We start from the raw sequence: 19,963 nt of genomic DNA on the forward strand, positions 1-19,963 counted from the left end.
TATTTATAAATGAAATACGTAAAATATGTCATTTTTCCTTTTTTTTGGCCGCGATCGAGACAAAACTCTAATTCCCAGCAGCACTTGCGGGACTTCCGGAGCGGAAGCGACGCAGTTTGAGCCAAAATGAGGGAAAATAAGAACATGTCCGAGTCCCCGTCTCAAGCGGGAAAAGAAGTACCGGCGAAAAAGCAAAAATTAAGCAGTGACGAGAACAGTAACCCCGATTTATCAGGAGACGAGAACGTAAGCCTTTAAAACTGTGTCGTTAATGCCACGAAAAAACGTCGCGGCTCCAGCGAGTTAGCTTCTGTGCTAAAGTAGCCGAGCGGCTAAAGCGGTTAGCTAGCAGCTTTGTCCGTGCACACCGGCTCGTTTAAAAACAGCCACAATCTCCAGGATGCACCAGACAAAGAGCCGCTCGGTTTTCTGTTCGTGTTCACGCCGATGTCTGTTTTTAATTTGGGGGTTCAGGACGCATGCATTCACGTGCTAAATGGAGCTAGCTTTAGCAGCAGTAGCAGCTAAATGAATGTATTTTGAATTTAAAACGAGCTGCAGGATTGCTAGACGTTTTGTTATATGCAGGTTTGATGCAGAGACATGCTGGTGTGTTAACTGATTAATGAGAAATGCCCTGTTACCTGTAAGGAAGCTAAATCAGAGCTAGCTTTGTTTCTAGCTAGCCCTACTTAGCTCATTTCAGCCAATATAAACCATTTAAGTTAAATATCTGACACATCTTGCACTAAATCAGTGACTAAAGTGAATTTTATTGTGTTTTTGTTGCTATAATAAGCAGAGACACTTGTGTTTATAACAGAAAAGCGTGCTACATGCACATTAGCACACAAAATAACATGGTATCTGTGCACCACTTCCTGTCACGTGGTTGTAATAGGCTCTATAACAGCTTTAACACCTGACAAATCATGGCTAACTGCCTATGGAGGCTTGTGTTCTTCTAATAATCAGAATAAATATGCCTTTATTGTGTGTGTCAGTGATGTTGAGGCGTAAATCATCACCACACTCTGTTTATTTTCAAACTTGCAGCCACTGTTAATACATTGTTGTTGTTGTCTTTGGTTCTCACGAGACGCCCTTGCAGAGACTGACGCCTGTTTCGTTTGCAGGACGATGCCGTCAGCGTGGAGAGCGGGACCAACGCCGAGCGCCCGGACACACCCACCAACACAGCCAACGCCCCGGGCAGGAAGAGCTGGGGCAAGGGCAAGTGGAAGTCCAAGAAGTGCAGATATTCCTTTAAATGCGTCAACAGCCTGAGGGTGAGCGCCGGCCTCTTGATGGGTGTATTTACTCCGTCTCCTTTTAGGACAAGAAATGTCCATTAACGGCAGTTTAAACGTGTTTTAGGAGGACCACGGCCAGCCGCTGTTTGGAGTGCAGTTTAACTGGAACAGCAAGGAGGGAGACCCGCTGGTGTTCGCGACAGTCGGGAGTAACAGGGTAACAATCAGAGCTTTTCTGCAGCCAGCTAGCGAATAAACAACTAGGATAAGTCCTTATTCTGCTTTAAGAGACTAAACCGATGTCCTGATCTTGTTTCGTCTTAACGAGTGTCCCCCAAATAATTAATTTACATATTTTTGGTCACAAATAAACCGGTCATGTCTTTCCTTCTGCAGGTAACTCTGTATGAATGTCACTCTCAGGGAGAAATAAGACTCTTGCAGTCCTACGTTGATGCGGACGTATCCTTTCATCTATAAGTCTTATTTTTGAGCCCGTCTCCTTCTGTCCACACAGCAAGTCCAGTTTTTCTTGTTTTAAAATCTGTTGACGACAGCAGAAGACATAAACATGGACTATCACTTGATCTTAACCCAAACTATGAGGATTAAGATAAGATCGTTCATGAAATGTTTGCATTATTTTTCTGGGAATGACTTTAAGTATTACGCAAAGCAGCTGCTTTATTATGATTCCTCTTCAGTTGAGATGCGATTGAATCTTTGCAGTTTATTGCAGGATCACTGATATTATAAGATTTCACAACTAGAAGTCACGTACAGCTGCATAGACTGAAGCAACCACTTATAAGGTGAAGGTTTCCTTGACTGGACACGTCTGAAGGCTGATGAGAACTTCTACACGTGCGCCTGGACCTACGACACCAACACAAGTCACCCCCTGTTGGCCGTAGCCGGGTCCCGCGGCATCATCCGGGTGATCAACCACATCACGATGCAGTGCATCAAGGTAACCCGACGTTTTCATGCCCTACTGACGTGAGAGAAGATAAAACTAACCATTCAGCTAATGAGTAGTAGTAATAATCACTACTGGGTGTGTCTTTGTTCGTGTCCAGCATTATGTAGGTCACGGGAACGCCATCAACGAGCTCAAGTTTCACCCGAGGGATCCGAACCTCCTCCTGTCTGTCAGCAAAGGTAAAAACAATAAACAGCTGTGAGTTACGACGCATAAAGAGGAGCAGAGGTTCCTGTAAGGTTAACGATGCATCTTATTGCACGTCTTTATTGCTCCTGTCATGATTCAGTTTTATTACCTTGTGATTGTCAGGTGCTTCCTCAATCTGAGATGTAGCACACGGCCCTGAAAAGGTCATGAATGTGAACGGAGTTAATCTTTTATCTTAGCGTGTGAACTTGTTGTTGTTTGTAGCAGCAGCGTTTTGAACTAGTTCGCTAAAGTGAACGATGTGATCTGTTAACCCGCGTGTGTCCCCTCAGATCACGCCCTGAGACTGTGGAACATACAGACGGACACGTTAGTGGCCATATTCGGAGGCGTGGAAGGTCACAGAGATGAAGTCCTGAGTGCTGTGAGTGTCTGCGGTCAAGTATGCTTGTTTCACTCTTGGCAATATACATTAGGGTTACCTAGGCAACCAGAGCCAGGCACAAGTCGGCTGCAAAGAGATGGACGAGGAGCGGATCTCTTTGTGTGTCTGGGGCTTAGTGTCATCAATGCTAATGGTGCAGAGTTACCACAACCACTTCCGTCACCGAGGCTCAAACACTGGTTTCCTTCTCACCCTCGTCTCATCCCTCTGCAGGATTTTGATCTTCTGGGCGAGAAGATCATGTCGTGCGGGATGGACCACTCGCTGAAACTGTGGAGGATCAACTCGGAGCGGATGCAGAAAGCCATCCGTGGCTCCTACGAGTACAACCCCTCCAAGACGAACAGGCCCTTCGTCTCGCAGAAAATCCACTTCCCTGACTTCTCGACGCGGGACATCCACAGGAACTACGTGGACTGCGTGCGGTGGCTGGGGGACCTCATTCTGTCCAAGGCAAGTGGTTCGAATGTTAGTTTAACCTGCGGTGATATGCACACTAAAAATAAATAAATAAGTAAATGAGTTTGTTCCTGCAGTCGTGTGAGAACGCCATCGTCTGCTGGAAGCCAGGGAAGATGGAGGACGACATCGACCACATCAAACCCAACGAGTCAAACGTGACGATTCTGGGACGCTTCGACTACAGCCAGTGTGACATCTGGTACATGCGCTTCTCCATGGACTTCTGGCAGAAGGTCTGGTGACTACTTCTTCTTCTTCTTCTTCTTCTTAAACTTGTATAAAACAAACATCTGTCTGACCTGCTGCTGATCCACAGATGCTGGCTCTGGGGAACCAGGTGGGGAAGCTTTACGTGTGGGACCTTGAAGTGGAGGACCCACACAAAGCCAAGTAAGTTAACGACAGTAAAGTAAAAGTTCCTGTGAGCTCTGAGGGTGAATCCTTCATCACGCCACACCCTCTTCCTCCTCAGGTGCACCACGTTGACCCTCCCTAAATGCACATCAGCCATCCGGCAAACCAGCTTCAGCCGTGACAGCAGCATCTTGATAGCGGTGTGCGACGACGCCTCCATCTGGCGCTGGGACCGACAGCGCTGAAGAAAGAAGAAGAAGAAGAAGAGTCCATCGTTGTACAGATCTACGCTGCAAAAAGAAAAAAAAAAGTGTTTGAACATTTTTGTCTCGTGTGTGTGTGTGTGTGTGTGTCTCATAGGACGTAGTTTAGTTTTTGTTTAATTCTGCTGAAGAGAAGAAGAGTTTCCTACGTTTAGACCCAAATAAAAGCCGGAGTTTATTCCGTTGGAGGAGCAGAGACGCTCCGATGAATGTGTTAAACTCGTTCCCTCTCTCTGTGTGCCTTCGAGTTCCCTATGCAGTCTCATTCAGTGGCACAGAAATCAACACACATCGATCACGTTGCTGTGTTGGTTTATTTTGATTTAATTTGTTTTGTCCTCCTCCTCCTTTTAAAGCCCTGCTGGTTTAGTGTCCACCTCCACCTCCTCTTCCTCCTCCTCCTCCCACTCACAAATGTGCCCTTTGACGTTAGAGGAGTCCAATAAAAGGTTTTTGTAAATATGTGCACATTGGTTTGATATTTTATTTTGTCCCTCTCCCACAACTTTAAGAGCTGTCTTTTATTTTGAAAGGTAGCTGTTAATGACTTGGGGCTTGTTTTATTGACTTGAATAAAACATATTTTTCTAAAGATACCCTGCGTTTTTTCTCTGAACACTTTAAAAGCCTGTGGTTTGAGTCTCAGCGCTGATGAGGTCATGTGATGGGAAGACTTTGCCCACATTCATGAGTCCATTCTGATCAAAATCCCGCAGCTGACCGCATGGAAATGAGGCTTGGCCGCCGTGCGCACTGGCGCTGCGCTCCGCTCTTATCTCCTGCTGAGAGCCCCTTCCCGCTGCGGACTTTTGCCCTCCGCGTGTGACCGGAGGAGATAAAAGACGAACGCAGCAGCGGCGGTAGTAGCGGTAGTAGCGGCGGCTCCAACATGTTTTCTCCAAAGTCGCCGAAAAGCTCGTCCAAGTCTGCGTCCGGCGTCGTGGAGCAGATCTGCCTGGTTGAGTGTGGCTGCAGGCCGGTCTGCACCTGTGCCGTCGACGCGGCGGACGGTAACAGGAGCGTCTGTTGTTCCGACGTGAAGGTAGGTAGGCCTCCAGACACCCGGGACATCTTCATCTTCTCTCTGCTGAGGAGGAGCAGATTTGAAAGTTTTTAAAAAGTTTTGATTGAGTCAGTGAGACAGCTGTGGGGGAAAAAAGGACATTTACTCAAGTCCACAACTTTTAAGAGAATAGATTTGATTAAATATAAATTATATATCAGCTTTGGTTTGTCAAAATGAATAGATCTGTCCCAAACCTTGGCCTCAGAGCGAAGGGCCGGAGCAGATAAATGCTTTTATTCTGAAAAATTACAAAATACATTTAGTTTAAAGCTTAATTACTTAATTTATTTATTTTTATTTTGCATTATTATTAATTCATTCATTCATCTTCTGTGACTGCTTGCCATCTGGACTGGAGGGTCCCGTTGGAGGGGGGGTCTGATGGAGTCTATCCCGGCTGTCATCGGGGCGAGAGTCTGGGGTCCATCCTGGTCAGGTCTCCACTCTATCACAGGGCTAACACAGAGAGACAGACAACCATTCACACTCACATTCATGTCTTTGGCGGGTGGGAGAAAGCCGGAGTACCCGGGGAGAACCCACGCAGACACAGGGAGAACATGCAAACTCCACACAGGAAGAACACAGAACCTTCTTGCTGTGAGGCGTCGGTGCTAACCACCGCGCCACTGTGCTGCCTAATTTTGCATTACTACTTTTTTACTGGTTTGTATGTGCATATCCCTCCAATCAGCCGTAACATTATGGCGTATGTAAAGTGAGTAATATAAGTGAGTGGGTGGGACAAGGTGACAAAAGGGTCAGAGCATCTCTAAATATGCCTGGACCCAGGTCTTAATGTTGTGGCTGATCGGTATATATACATATAAAACCACCCTGTTTCCAAAAAAATAAAAAATGAACATTTGAGGGTCAAATAGTTGCATTACGTTTGGAAACAGGGCTAACGTACCGACTGATATTTACGTCAAAGGTGCTGCTGCCGCCACGTTCTCTCTCCTGGAGCTGCTCTCTGGAGCATCTTCTCAATCACGTTGCGTATGCTGGTGACAAAGATTTCATTTCCTTTTCTGGTGAAGTGCACTCCGTCTGACAGAAACACTGAGTCGTCAAAGTATCTCAGGAGGGGGTGTTCGATAACGTCACCGTTAAAGCAGCCGACAGCTTTTCTCATCCTTCTATTGACGGCCTTCCTTTGGTTGTTGATCCGTTTTGGCTTTCCGTTTCTCCACGCTTGCCGTTCATTGATGCAAGAATATACAATCTTCATCGAGGGGAACTCTTCGTGGAGCTGCATCAAATCCCCCTTCATTTGTGAAACCAGCTCTTTGGTGGACATGAGCCCCAGATCGTTGCCTCCGGCGTGGACAACCAAGACGTCAGGGGGACTCTGTGTGGACAGTTCATCATAAAAGCGAGGCAGGACGTTGCTCCAGCGCATGCCTCCTTTTCCAAACCACTTAACTTTGGCGTTTAGTCCAAAGTTGTTCCCAAAGTTATTGTACGCAGGTCTCTCTGCTCGTTTAACGTAACTAGACCCTATAATCCAGATCGTAGTTACTGTCTCGTCCTTCCTTCTCTTTTTCTTTCTTGGCTTATTTACCGATCTTCTGTCAACACTTGGTGATCTCGAAGCTTTCCTCTTCTGAGGTTTGACAGAAGGGACGTCTTCAGAGGTGCTTGGACTCATTGTCGAGTATTTCTCCTCTTCATCTGTGGTAATCGTCACCTTCTTCTTTTTCTTGGGGGGAACCTTTGAGATGTCATTACTGCATCTTGATATTTGACCGTCGGGCCGTTTTGTCGCAGACCTCTCTTCAGAGATCTTCCTCTTCCGCCCTTTTGAGGAAGGAAGGGAATATTTTTCATCACACCTCTTGGGCCTTTTCACCGCCGCAGATCTTTCTCCAGAGATCTTCCTCTTCTTCCTGACTTGGAACGGGCTGCTGTCACGTCTCGGTGTAGCATTGTCGTCCGCCATCTTTCTTTTCAGACAAGGCTTGATTTGGATTTTGTCAGGTTCATCCTCTTTAAGCAAAGACGGCAGGTTTTGTAGATTTTCGGCTCCACTGGAGAAGGTGGTGGATACTTGGTCTCCTGAGGGTAGCTCCTGAAAGGACATCCAGTTTTCGGCCTGATTCGGGTTCTGAGGACAGCAGACGCCCATCAAATCAACACATGACTTCACATAGGAGCTGGAATCCAAGTAGTCCGTCAGATGGCTCATTGTAATGAAAGGATGCTGCAACACCTGGATAGGGGTTATTCTTTCAGCAGGATCCAGGTTTAGCATCTGTTTTATCAGGTCCACAAAGTCATCCAGGTCAGTCTTGTCTGCCTCTGACGGACAACTGAACATAGTCTGCTGGAAGTTCTTCAGATCATCCAGGGAGCTAAACATGCCGTGCTTTGAAGAACTGACTCCATACTCCTGTGGTGTCACAAGTCTCCATATGTCTGGCCAAAACTGCTCATAAAAGTTTCTGGTTTTGAGTCCAGCATTGAGTAAATGCTCTGGGACGTCTCCTTGAGTTTGTGTTATTTTCCAAATCATGTCATATTCGCAGTTCCCTGGGTAAAGTGGGAAGCCCAGGAACAGCTCAGCGGCAATGCAGCCGAGGGACCACATGTCTATGGCCTCGTTGAAGGGGAGAGCTAAAATCGTCTCCGGGGCTCGGTACCACCTGGTCTGAATATATGACTCCAGCTGAGCTTTGGAGACTTCGAAAGCACTGCCAAAGTCTATGATTTTGATCTTCAGCGGCTGCCGAACACGGTCCACCAGCATAATATTCTCCGGTTTGAGATCCGTATGAATGATCCCCAAGTTCTTGAGAGCGGTCAGAGCCGTAGCCAACTGATATATAATGGGCCGGATCTCTTTCAGCTGAAGCATGCCGTCTTCACTTTGCTCAAGAAAATCATTCAGGCTCACGTCCAGAAGTTCAAATTCTTGACAGAGATGTGATTTGAAGATAAATGAACACTCCCACTTTACAAAGTTGTGCTTGTCAAGATCGAAATCCTTCAGCGTCCTGAGGATGACTTCCTCTTCCTCTGCCTGAGGTGCAAAGCGTTTTTTCATTATCTTCACAGCCACCCTCTCGTTGGTGGCTGTTTTGCGGCAACGGGCAACTTGTCCAAAGGTGCCACTTCCAATTAAGCTTTCAACTATGTAGCTTGAAGACGCGGAGGAGAGCTTGGTTCCTCTGAAGACTTGGAGTTTGTCAGACATTTTCATAACTGAGAAGTTGCAGCTTGTAGCTAAAAAATTAGTTCAGTGATGTTTCTCCAAAGTGTTTTCAAACGAAGACTGTTGCAGAAACGTAACTTGAATTGTGCACACACGAACAAAATATCAAAATATCAACCGACTGACTGACTTCTGGTATTTTTGTAGAGTTGGCTGTGTTCCGGAAGGTCTACCTTTAAGACATATCAAAGAGCCTGACTTCAGCATTTGCCTTTGATGTTGTTGCCTAGCAACAGGGAAATCTAGGCCCCGCCCACAGTGTGCGTGACATCTGATTGGCTGGTTTCTGGAAGAACCCTTCCAATGGTCTTGTGCAACAACATGGCTGCCATTCAGGAGGTCAACATCACAGAGGCTAACAGTAGAATGCTAACGACCACATAACATTCATGCTTGCTGCTAAACTGTTAGCTTCGTGGCGTCTAGGCGCCAACAGTGTTCGTACAACTTATGGCTGATGTTGAACACCAAGCATTATCCGCCTATAAGGTCCCATGTCATAACCACAAACTCATTAATTTGAATGATGACATTTTGCAAACATTTCCATTAGTGAGGTTGTGAATACCACAGGAAGAGGGCGCTGTTCAAATGGTCGCACATGACCAGATTAAACATACGCTTATAGAAATCTAAGCAGCAACAGAATCCAAATGGATGGTACATAATTATGAAAGCCAGTGAGTTTAGCTGAAGGATGTTGCAATGCCTGAACCTTTTCATGAGCACAACAGGAAAACTGTTTTCGTGGATGGATTTGATTGGTGCATTGGCTACCCAATGGTGAAGAACCATTCTTTTCACCCTTTATGAAAGCACAACGCATCCAAGAAGGGGTTTATATGCAGGCGCTGAGAGAAAAGTCAACGCAGCAAGGCGTGACAGCAGGTAGTCATGATGCAGGTAGGCCGCAGATCGTTGTCTAATGAAGTCACGTTTTTATAAAATCTGAAGCTTAGACTGAATGAATGCACGTTTACAGAAGGTTGTTTAATTTGAGAAGTGTATACAGTTTATACAGATTAATGCATTCATTAAAATAACAAAAATGCATGAGGCTGGATGGATGAAGTGTTATGTCGTAAATAATACAGTTAACAGCGTACATTACTAGTATTTGGTATTTAGAGGTGAACAGATGTTCAGTGTTTGCTTTTCAGTTCTTTTATTCTTGCAGTAATGTGAAGTCTGTTTTATCATGCAAGTGTTGAAGATAAAGAGATTTTTAATGTGTCACATCAATTCTTGAAACCCCAGCTACAGAAATATGTCACTTTTTGGAGCTTTTGCGCTGATTTTTGCATTTGAGCCGACAGGAATTACCTTTGTCAGAGCCCCAGTGGCCTAATGGATAAGGCACTGGCCTCCTAAGCCAGGGGTTGTGGGTTCGAGTCCCATCTGGGGTGGTACTTTCTAGCAGAGTGGCGCAGCGGAAGCGTGCTGGGCCCATAACCCAGAGGTCGATGGATCGAAACCATCCTCTGCTAATCTTATAATTAGCTTTTTAGCCGTGCTCTTGTTTGAAATACTTTCCACACGGATTTACCATTTCAGCTCCAGCTCTTTGTGTGAGTTGACTTCAGTTCACCGAGGTGTTTTTAAGCAGAGTCACGTTGGGCGGCTTTATGTGACGGCCCAGTCATGTGATTTGTTTTTAGGCCTCAAACGGACCCTGCTAAGTGGGTGGGAGTCGCTCTTTGGATGAGAAGGGTGTCTAAAATACAGCCTGAAGAAGGAACCTGTCCAGTCATGCATGGATTAATGTGTCCACGTCATCTCGATTCACAAGGGATTAAAAGATGAATTTAAGATTTACAGATAGCGTTGAACTTTTAACATCTTAAACTCATATACTGATAAACGTTACATGATCAGACAGGACATACTTGTCTTGTATCTGAGTCTTATCGGAATTATTCTGAACAAACAAGAGCTGCCAAAAAATAACGAGCACAGATGTGATGAAATCCTCTAACTGGATTATAAATTGATGCCGTTTGATTTGTACAGGTTTACACATAGCTTTCCAACCCCGCCAACTTATTAGGGACTTCAGGGTCCAGAGCTGAGTACCTTGTGTGAGCTTTTAGTCAAAGAGGCTGGTGTATTTTCATTTTTTTATGGAAAACTGACCCCAAATCTTCCACAACAAGGGCCAAGATGATACAAATTTAAGGCCTAAGCGCTGCATCCAATCATAAAAAAAAGGTCTTCAATGATTTAGAGGAGTGAGAATTGCTAAACTGATACTTTGCTTTCTTCTTTCCTGCAGAAATGTATTGGGAAACAAGGCTTTGACAACTTGGCCTACGAGTATGGGAGCCAGACTGAGCTCTACCCTCCGCCCAAACCTGCCTCCAGAGCCACTTTCAAACTCCCGGGCCTCGCCTCTGAGGACCAGGTCCAAGCCATCCAAACCAGAATCCGCGACCTGAACGGAGTCATGGCTGTGATCTGGTCCGTACCCAACAGCGTGGTCCAGGTGGAGTATGATTCCTCAGTCACCACAACCAAAGAGATCGCCCTGCAGCTCCAGGCGTTTGGATTTAATGTGGAGTCGTTGGTGCGGATCAGGGTGGATGGTATGCACTGCCAGTCCTGTGTTCAGTCCATCGAGGGACAGATTGGGGGTCTTCCAGGGGTTTCACACATTCAGGTGTCTCTTCAAGAGGGTACAGCCGCGATTGTGTTTCAACCTCTTCTAGTTACACAACAGGAGCTCAGAGACAAGATCGAAGACATGGGGTTTGATGGCACTTTATTAGCCGACACGCCGAGTCGGGACGCCCAGACCACAACCGTTTGGATCGTAGGGATGTCTTGCAACTCTTGCGTGCAGTCCATAGAAGGGAGGATCTCTCAGATGACCGGAGTGCTATCCATAGCAGTGTCACTGAAGGAGGAAAAGGGAACGATAACCTTTGACCCCAGTCTGACTGAGCCGGAGCAGCTCAGGGCAGCTATCGAGGACATGGGCTTTGATGCATCTCTTGAAGGTACGTCTCTTTGTAGAAATCGGCTGCGGTTTATGTTTTGTGTGGTCTGGTTGCATCAATCTTTAATTTTGCATCCCCCCCTTCTACATTTCACTGACTTTGCAGCATGTTTATAACTCTCTCTGATCATTCTGCAGATTTGAGTCAAATTAAACTTTTGTATCATGCTCAGATTAAACTGGACTCAACCTGGTAAATAATAACAGTTCACTAGAGGCACGTTCTGTCCGTGACTACATAAAGGACGTCATAAAAACACACAAACACTAATCATTAACAGAATGGTCAGGAAAAACCAGAACCTCTTCCCGAGGAGGAGTAGCCTAGCTCAGCTTTCCATCTACTTCACGTTTCCTAGAAGAGAGTTTTGTTTTGGAACACGAGTAGCACTGAACTGGTTTTTCAGCTCCCCCCTCAGCTCCAGGGAGAAAAGCAACCATTGTTTGTTCCCCTCAAGCGACTTATGTCGACGTCATTGCTCCACCGACACCTGAATCGGTAGGTGATATGTAAAGAAGTGTGACCTCGTCTATGAGTCGCCCGAAGCATCTGCGCAAACAAAGTCCGGCCGGCTGTGCGTCATGTGTGAAAAAAGGCTCATTTTATAAACTGCGTCGTGCTTTTTCGGGCCGCTAAACCAGTGGGATATTCAGCCCACATACAGCCCGCCACGGTATCCACAGGTTGCCGTGGAAACCAGACGAGCACGCTCTCCAGTTGCGACTTCAAGGGCTCTTACGCCGGGCCGGGGCTTTAATGACAAAAACAGCTTGCCAAGACGTGGAATTAACCGAGGCAGATTATAAGCTGCAGATTCTTTAGTGTGCTGTTTTCAATTTCAGATGTCCGGATGGTTTTGTGCAGCTCGTACTGACCTGCACCTACAACTTGGCGTAGAAAATATTACGTTATATCTTCAAAAACCTGCAGAATCTGCTTGGTTTAGACAAGTTCCTCTGTCAGTTGGAAGACTTTGATAGCTGCGGACGAAAACTGATAAATATGCAAGACTGAAAAAATTAACTTTGGTCATGCCGAATGCATTTTCCAAAGTATGTAGTTGCTAAATTAAGGTTAGAACTAGAGAGTTTAGCTAAATGCTAACAACAGAATGCTAAGATTTGTAATTTCTAACCATGTTTCCGGTCTTATTTTGGAGTGATATTAGACTAAGAGCAGAAAAAAGCTAAATTATTGACTTAATGAACTAATCAGTTCATTATTTCAGTCTTAATTTAACAACCCAAAGCTGGGATGGGAAGAAAAGGAAGCTAAAACGATGACAACTTCAAGCTAAACACATGAAGAAGCAGAATCTGTCTCTGAGACGTTGCTGCTTCTGCTTTCAGAGCCCAAAAAGAGCCTACAGAGTCATGAACAGTTCAGGCCGGCTACCTCTGGACTTTCTGACCTTTCTGAGTTGCAGTCAACCAGTCGGACGGGGGTCGGCAACGGCACTGGATCACGGGTCGCCTCTGCAAGCTCCCCTGAGATTAGAGCGCAAAAATGCTTCATCTGCGTAATGGGAATGACCTGCGCCTCCTGTGTGGCCAACATCGAGAGACACCTCCTCAAACACAAGGGTAAGCATCATTACACGACCCTCTTTTTGTGATTTTTAACTCTGCCTGGTCTGAATATGCTAAAGGGAGGGTTATTGATTGAGTAAACAGTGTTTGTTGGACACTATTTCACAATCGCCTTGACTTCCAGGAATCCTCTCGGTGTTGGTGTCATTAATGGCCGGAAAGGCAGAGGTGAAGTACGATGCGGGCGCCATGGACGCCATAGCCGTGACCCAACTCATAACAGACATGGGCTTCGGCGCCAAACTGATAGAAGACAACGCAGAGACGCACGGGGAGCTGGACCTCACCGTGAGTCGCCCAGAGCAAAAGGATTTGACTCGAACGGCTCAGAGAGTCTCACGTTTCCGCCGTGTTTCTCTTCCAGATCACGGGCATGACCTGCGCGTCGTGCGTCCACAACATCGAGTCCAAGCTCGCAGCAACCAAAGGGATACTCGGGGCCTCGGTCGCCCTGGCAACCAAAAGAGCACACGTCCAGTTCGACCCGGAGGTGATCGGAGCGCGGGACATTATCAAGATCGTTCAGGTATTTGGCGCTCGACTGAAAGCGGCGGCGGTGCGTGGCTGTGTGTGACATTGTTACGCTGACCTTACCGTTCTAACTTCCAGAGCCTTGGATTCGAGGCCGGTCTGGTGAAGGCGGGCTACAAAAACAACCTCGATCACACGGAAGAAATCCGACAGCAAGTATCCGATTTAAAACTGTCATTTTTTAAGGAATTAATCACAAGTTTGCTTAAAATATGTAAGAGGAGAGAGCTAGCAGAGGATGGTTTCAATCCATCGACCTCTGGGTTATGGGCCCAGCACGCTTCCGCTGCGCCACTCTGCTAGAAAGTACCAACCCAGATGGGAGTTGAACCCATAATCCCTAGTTTAGGAGGCCAGTGCCTTATCCATTAGGCCACTAGCGCTCTGAATGTAGGGTTTCTAAGAGGAAAATGGAAAGTGAAAGATGTGTTTCCTTCCTGTCCAGGTGGAAGAACTCCTTCCTGTTCAGCCTGGTGTTTGGCCTGCCTGTTATGGGCCTCATGATCTACATGATGGTGATGGACAGCCAGCACCAGGAACATGGAGGCTCAATGCCCGAAGAGCAGAACATCCTGCCGGGTCTCTCCCTCCTCAACCTGGCCTTCTTCCTCCTCTGTACACCCGTGCAGATCTTTGGAGGCCGATACTTCTACATCCAGGCCTACCGCTCATTAAAACACCGCGCAGCCAACATGGACGTGCTGATCGTGCTAGCCACCTCCATTGCCTACGTCTACTCGTGCGTGGTCCTCATCGTAGCCATGGCCGAGCGGGCCAGCCAGAGCCCCGTCACCTTTTTCGACACTCCACCGATGCTCTTTGTGTTCATTGGTTTGGGGCGTTGGCTGGAGCACGTAGCAAAGGTAATAAACGCACGCACTTGTTTGAATAGTCCCTCGTATCCTGCGTACGCTCTTCTGCTCTCACTTTAAAATATGGACATCATTAAGTCAGTTTCTTTTTCCCCTTTTCCCAAGATGAAAGTTGCATGAAACTGACAAACCTTTAAATGTTGTGTTTATGATCTTCATTTACTTTCCTTCGTCCTCGTCAAACGTTTCTTTCTCCACTCTGACTTTTTATTGCAGCATTTTCATGACTCATCACGGAGCGTTTTATCACCCTGTCATGTCATTTTATTGACTTGTTGTGGCCAATGTTTTACTGATGCTTGTAACAACGTCATGAGACGGAAATGAAAACGTATCCTAAGACCAGATCAAGTTTACAGACTATTGCATAAATTATAACCTGGAAATATTTGATCCCATATTGCTGCACCTTTAAAATAATAAATAGTGGAGTCTAATCAGTCATTGTCAGTAGTAAAATCTGCGATAGAGCAGTTTGAAGTGGAGGATTGTGGAGTTTTCATAGGACCTCAAACGATTGTCCTTACGATGCATCCTTGAACACTGTTTCTCCATTTTCAGAGTAAAACCTCTGAGGCTTTGGCCAAATTAATGTCGCTCCAAGCCACCGATGCCACTGTGGTCACTCTCGGACCTGGCCACTCCATCATCAGGTGAGATACGATCGGCAAACGTCAGCTCTGTGGCTGTTAACAGCCAACTGTAAATGTTTGTTTGCGCCCCAGCGAGGAGCAGGTGGTGGTGGAGCTGGTCCAGCGGGGCGACGTCGTTAAGGTCAGCCCCGGGGGTAAATTCCCCGTGGACGGGAAAGTCATTGAGGGAAGCTCCATGGCAGACGAGTCCTTAATCACAGGTAATAGATGTTGGGAAAGGATTGCAGGATGATTTAAATCGTCATTTAGGCTGTAAGTGTAATTTCTCTCAGGTGAGCCGATGCCCGTCAGTAAGAAGGTGGGTAGTTTGGTGATCGCCGGCTCCATTAACGCTCACGGCGCTCTTCTGGTGGAGGCCACTCACGTCGGAGCCGAAACGACTCTGTCTCAAATAGTCAAACTGGTGGAAGAGGCACAAACCTCGAAGGTAAGAGGACCATTGATCTCTGAAATGGTTCATTTAGCACATCTGGCCGGCTCATCGTCTTCTTCCTGACGCTCCTCAGGCGCCCATCCAGCAGTTTGCCGACAGAATCAGCGGATACTTTGTGCCCTTCATAGTCATCGCCTCCGTGCTCACACTCGTAGCCTGGCTGGCTATCGGGTTCGCCGACTTTGACATTGTGAAGGAGAACTTCCCGGTAGGTGCACACACACACAGACGTGAACAAAGGCAGCTTTCATAAAGCACCGAGAGGGATGTGACCTCAGAGCCCTCTCCTCCTCCTCCTGATTACAGGGTTACAACCAGAACATCTCCAAGACGGAAGTCGTCGTCCGCTTTGCCTTCCAGGCGGCCATCACCGTTCTGTCCATCGCCTGCCCCTGCTCTCTGGGGCTGGCCACCCCGACAGCCGTCATGGTGGGCACGGGCGTCGGAGCTCAGAACGGGATCCTCATTAAAGGCGGCGAGCCGCTGGAGATGGCTCACAAGGTACTTCACATCCTGCCTCTGACTCGTCTTGAGTCGTGCATGATCAACAAACTTTAGTTTGACTTAAGAGACGCCTAAGAAAGACATTGTGCCTGTAATATGTTGTGGTATGTGGACCTGCAGCATACCAGCCTCAGGATGCAAGTGATACTTGCTAATCCTCAGCATAAATGACCAATTGTATTCACCCACCGAGGACACGTCTCTTCCCTCTGCAGACAGAAATTATAAATCAGTGCAGCTTTATGGCACGAAACAAAACTGATCGATTAACGCTAACGTTTGAAGATCAAATAACGCATGTCTTCTGTTTCTTTGCTCAGATCCGCGTGGTGATGTTCGATAAGACCGGTACGATCACAAATGGCGTCCCCCAGGTGACTCGCGTGCTGGTGTTGTGGGAAATGGCTCGCATGCCGCTGAGAAAGATCCTGGCCGTGGTCGGGACGGCGGAGGCCAGCAGCGAGCACCCGCTGGGCATGGCGGTCACCAAACACTGCAAAGAGGTGACTGTACAGAGTGTTTTATATTTTTTATGCTCTATAAAGCTTTACTAGCTTTAATAAAATGTGTGTGTGTGTGTGTGTGCACCTGACAGGAGCTGGGCTCTGACGTCCTGGGATACTGCCAGGACTTCCAGGCGGTGCCGGGCTGCGGGATCAGCTGCCGGGTGTCCAACGTGGAACATCTGCTGCAGCAGACGAACGAGGAGCGCTTCCTGATGCCGGGAGCCACCACCGATGAAAGCAGCCTGCTCTCTGCTGGGGAGGACACATCTGCAGGTCTGATGCTGGGCTTCTGTTAAAAATAATGTGTCTTCAGCTGCATTACCCATACCTGGATCCTTTTCCAACAGGCCGATTAGCTCAAATGCTCAGAGCGTGGTGCTAATAACGCTAACGCCAGGGGTTAAATTACCTACTGGTTTACTTTCACCACTTAAAATCAATGTCCGTTAATTTGCTGCTTGTAGCTGAGCTGGGGTCGTACTCCGTCCTGATCGGGAACAGAGAGTGGATGAGGAGGAACGGCCACCACATTGGAGCAGACGTCGACGCCGCCATGGCGAGCCATGAAACTAAAGGACAGACAGCCATACTGGTGGCTATAGATGGTGAGGAGAAATGTCTTTTCTTATTCTTTATACTTCGATTAAACTTTATTAAATGTCTTGTATGTGTGTGTTCTCTGTAGGTGTGTTGTGCGCAATGTTAGCCATTGCAGACACGGTGAAGGCGGAGTCGGCGTTAGCGGTGCACACGCTTAACAGCATGGGCATCGAGGTGGCCATGATCACCGGAGACAACAGGCGCACAGCCAAAGCCATAGCAGCACAGGTAAAAATGAAACACGACTCTAAAGGCACATGAGCGCGTGAAATAAATGAAATAAAAGTCTGCGTCTGGCCTCAGGTGGGCATCAGAAAGGTGTTTGCCGAGGTGCTGCCGTCCCATAAGGTGGCGAAGGTGCAGGATCTGCAGGAGAAGGGTCTGAGGGTGGCCATGGTGGGAGACGGCGTCAACGACTCGCCGGCCCTCGCCCGCGCCGACGTCGGCATCGCCATCGGCACCGGCACCGACGTGGCCATCGAGGCGGCCGACATCGTCCTGATCCGGGTAGGTGGTCCGCGCGGAGACGTCTTTAAACGCGGCGACGTCTTTTAAACTCCTGACCTGACGGGTTTCGCTCTCTGCAGAACGACCTGCTGGACGTGGTGGCCAGCATCGAGCTGTCCAAGAAGACGGTGCGCAGGATTAGGATCAACTTTGTCTTCGCTCTCATCTACAACCTGTTGGGGATACCGGTCGCTGCAGGTGAAGGAGAAACACCAGGATTTATATTATACTGAAGCTTTGTAGATGACTAATCTGATCCTCCTGTGTTGGTGTAGGTGTGTTCATGCCTCTTGGCCTGGTGCTCCAACCCTGGATGGGCTCGGCTGCGATGGCCGCCTCGTCCGTTTCAGTCGTCCTGTCCTCTTTGCTGCTGAGAATGTGAGTCCATATACATGACACGCACCAGCCACCATAGGGGAGGGGAAGTATTAAAAGAGATAAATGAGAGCTTCAATATAATAACCTCCTGTTTCCTCCAGGTATAAGAAAACTGCGGTGGAGCTGTACGAGGTGAGAGCAAGAGGCCAAATGAGCAGCCTCCGCTCGTCTCAGATCAGCACACATCTGGGTCTGGACGGCCGCCGGCGCAGCCCCGCTCTCCCCACCGCGGCCCGGGAGCAGCGGAGCCAGAGCGGCGCCGCCCCGCCCGTCCTCTCCAGCCAGGGGCCGTCCATCAACGCCGCCTACGAGCACGACCGCTACTCGCTGCTGGATCACCAGACTACCGCAGAGGACGCCAACGTGTAGCGAAGGGAAGACGGGGAACACGACCCGGTTCTCATGTTTACGAATTCAGTGTATTTATGTAGATAGACTTTGTCCACAGAGTGCTTTTTTTATATTTTACACCCAAGTGACCACGAGTTCAGGCGCAGTGACATCCTGTGCATCAGGTAACAGGAAGAAATTAAACTGAAAAATTCCCTTTTACACCATCCACAACATCCTCAAAGTAAAGCTACCGTGCACATCCTGAGGTTTGGACGAGGCTGTGAGCGAGACTTTATAAATAATTCATGTGTTGATAGAGAAAAATCAGTTTTCTGCGTAAAAATCTGTTTCATCGGACTTTGTGCTTTGATTGGAAATTCACACATCATCCCGTCGTTTTTTTTTTTTTGCACAGCTGTCACTACAAAAAAGAGAAGATGATTTTCACGTTGCCGCTTCACATAATGTGTAACAGAAAAACAAAGAAGAAGAAGAAGAAGAAGAGCAGGGAGCAGTATTTCTTTCTTCTTTTTTTTTTCCTCCACGTGTATTTCAAACTGTGTCAGGGATAATTAATGGAGTACATTAATTAAAATACCTCACTCACAGATTCTATAATTATCCTCCAAGAATGAGTTTCATTTTGTTCGGCTTAATCACGAGTAGATATCTAGACGGCAGGGGTATAAATATGACATATTACATTTTTTGCAGTTGATTACATTTACAGTTTTAATAAGGTGACAGAGTCAAATACAATTAGAATAAAAAGCAATATAAAAATATATAAAAAATAAAAGTATTCACAATATAACAGAGGTAAAGTGGTTACAGATAAATTATAAAAGCGTCTGGAGTGTTAAGAGTGACCAGCATCCTCCCATCTCTGACACTGTGTTCAGAGTCTCCACCTCCACCCCTGCAACACGACTGGCCTTGCAGATCAGTTTGTTGAGTCTGACGCTCTCAGCCCTGCCGTCCCAGCATGCAACGGGGGGCGTACAGGAGCGCACCGGCCACCACTAATTCGTAAAACGTCCTCAGCATCACCCGGCAGATGTTGAAGGACCTCAGTCTGCTCAGAAAGTGGAGTCGACGCTGGCCCTTCCTGTAGAGTAGCCTCATCGTGAATAAAAACAGTTTCTTATTAAGAAACAAAATCATTTTCAAATGTTGATGACTCATCCTGCACTGAAGGGCGTGTCCTAATTTTGCCTCTCTCACCAGCAGAACCATAGACTGTATATAAATATGGACTACGCATCCCCACATCCGCTTGAACAGGCATCAACATTATATTAACTACCTAAAATGACAGAAACCATCCTTGAAAAACATTAATTTGACATGTATTTTAGTGTTTTAGTTTGGCCCATGTCCCGCCCACTAACACGGAGGGGGCGGAGCTTATGACCTATACTGCAGCCCGCCACCAGGGGGAGCTCTACTTGCTTTGGCTTCACTTTAAAGGAGCTGTTCGTCCATCTTTATACTGTCTTTGGTCTTAACTGCTAGTTTCTGATTTTGGCTTTAACATATAGGCCTATAGGCGGAGTTTCCTGACCAGTCAGAGTCAACCGGTGTTTGCACAAGGGGTCTGTCTCTTGCCGAGATGATAAATTTGTAAAAATGAGCGGATATTTTATTTAAGTTTTGGTTTTCTGTGAAGTATTTGGAGAATCCTTCAGTTCCCAAATGGCTGCACGCATTTTATGGCGGGAAAAGTCTCCTTTTCCGTGCTTGGGTTTTAGCGGAGGCTTTCTGGTTCAGAAGAGATTATTCACCTGAGTGGGCTGGCTTCACAACATTTTAGCTTCTTTTGTTGCTCGTGCAAAGACCTTGCAAAGATCTTTTAAAGGCTCTTTAGATGTT

General features: G+C 47.1%; 2 protein-coding genes across 2 annotated transcripts; both read left to right on the forward strand.

The window, feature by feature from the left end:
• Positions 1-23: 23 nt before the first annotated feature.
• On the forward strand, positions 24-4,504 carry eed (embryonic ectoderm development). Its single transcript, XM_084574681.1, has 11 exons — positions 24-246; positions 1,137-1,289; positions 1,378-1,470; positions 1,650-1,715; positions 2,098-2,223; positions 2,333-2,414; positions 2,718-2,809; positions 3,044-3,283; positions 3,367-3,525; positions 3,609-3,682; positions 3,765-4,504. Exons 1-11 carry the CDS (start codon positions 127-129, stop codon positions 3,889-3,891), a joined length of 1,332 nt encoding a protein of 443 aa, XP_084430807.1. The 5' UTR covers positions 24-126; the 3' UTR covers positions 3,892-4,504.
• On the forward strand, positions 4,371-18,370 carry atp7b (ATPase copper transporting beta; the record flags this gene model as incomplete). Its single annotated transcript, XM_084574795.1, has 21 exons — positions 4,371-4,382; positions 4,745-4,951; positions 10,462-11,185; positions 12,535-12,768; positions 12,899-13,062; positions 13,139-13,300; positions 13,384-13,478; positions 13,751-14,168; positions 14,739-14,830; positions 14,903-15,030; positions 15,103-15,257; positions 15,337-15,471; positions 15,570-15,764; positions 16,088-16,270; positions 16,363-16,546; positions 16,738-16,878; positions 16,959-17,101; positions 17,177-17,380; positions 17,461-17,578; positions 17,656-17,758; positions 17,860-18,370. The coding sequence occupies 21 exons, from the start codon at positions 4,371-4,373 to the stop codon at positions 18,125-18,127; spliced, it is 4,065 nt and encodes a 1,354-aa protein (XP_084430921.1). The 3' UTR covers positions 18,128-18,370.
• Between the last annotated feature and the right edge of the window lie 1,593 nt (positions 18,371-19,963).

The sequence above is a fragment of the Chelon labrosus genome (genome assembly GCF_963514085.1).
Source record: "Chelon labrosus genome assembly, chromosome: 24".
Taxonomy (NCBI): domain Eukaryota; kingdom Metazoa; phylum Chordata; class Actinopteri; order Mugiliformes; family Mugilidae; genus Chelon; species Chelon labrosus.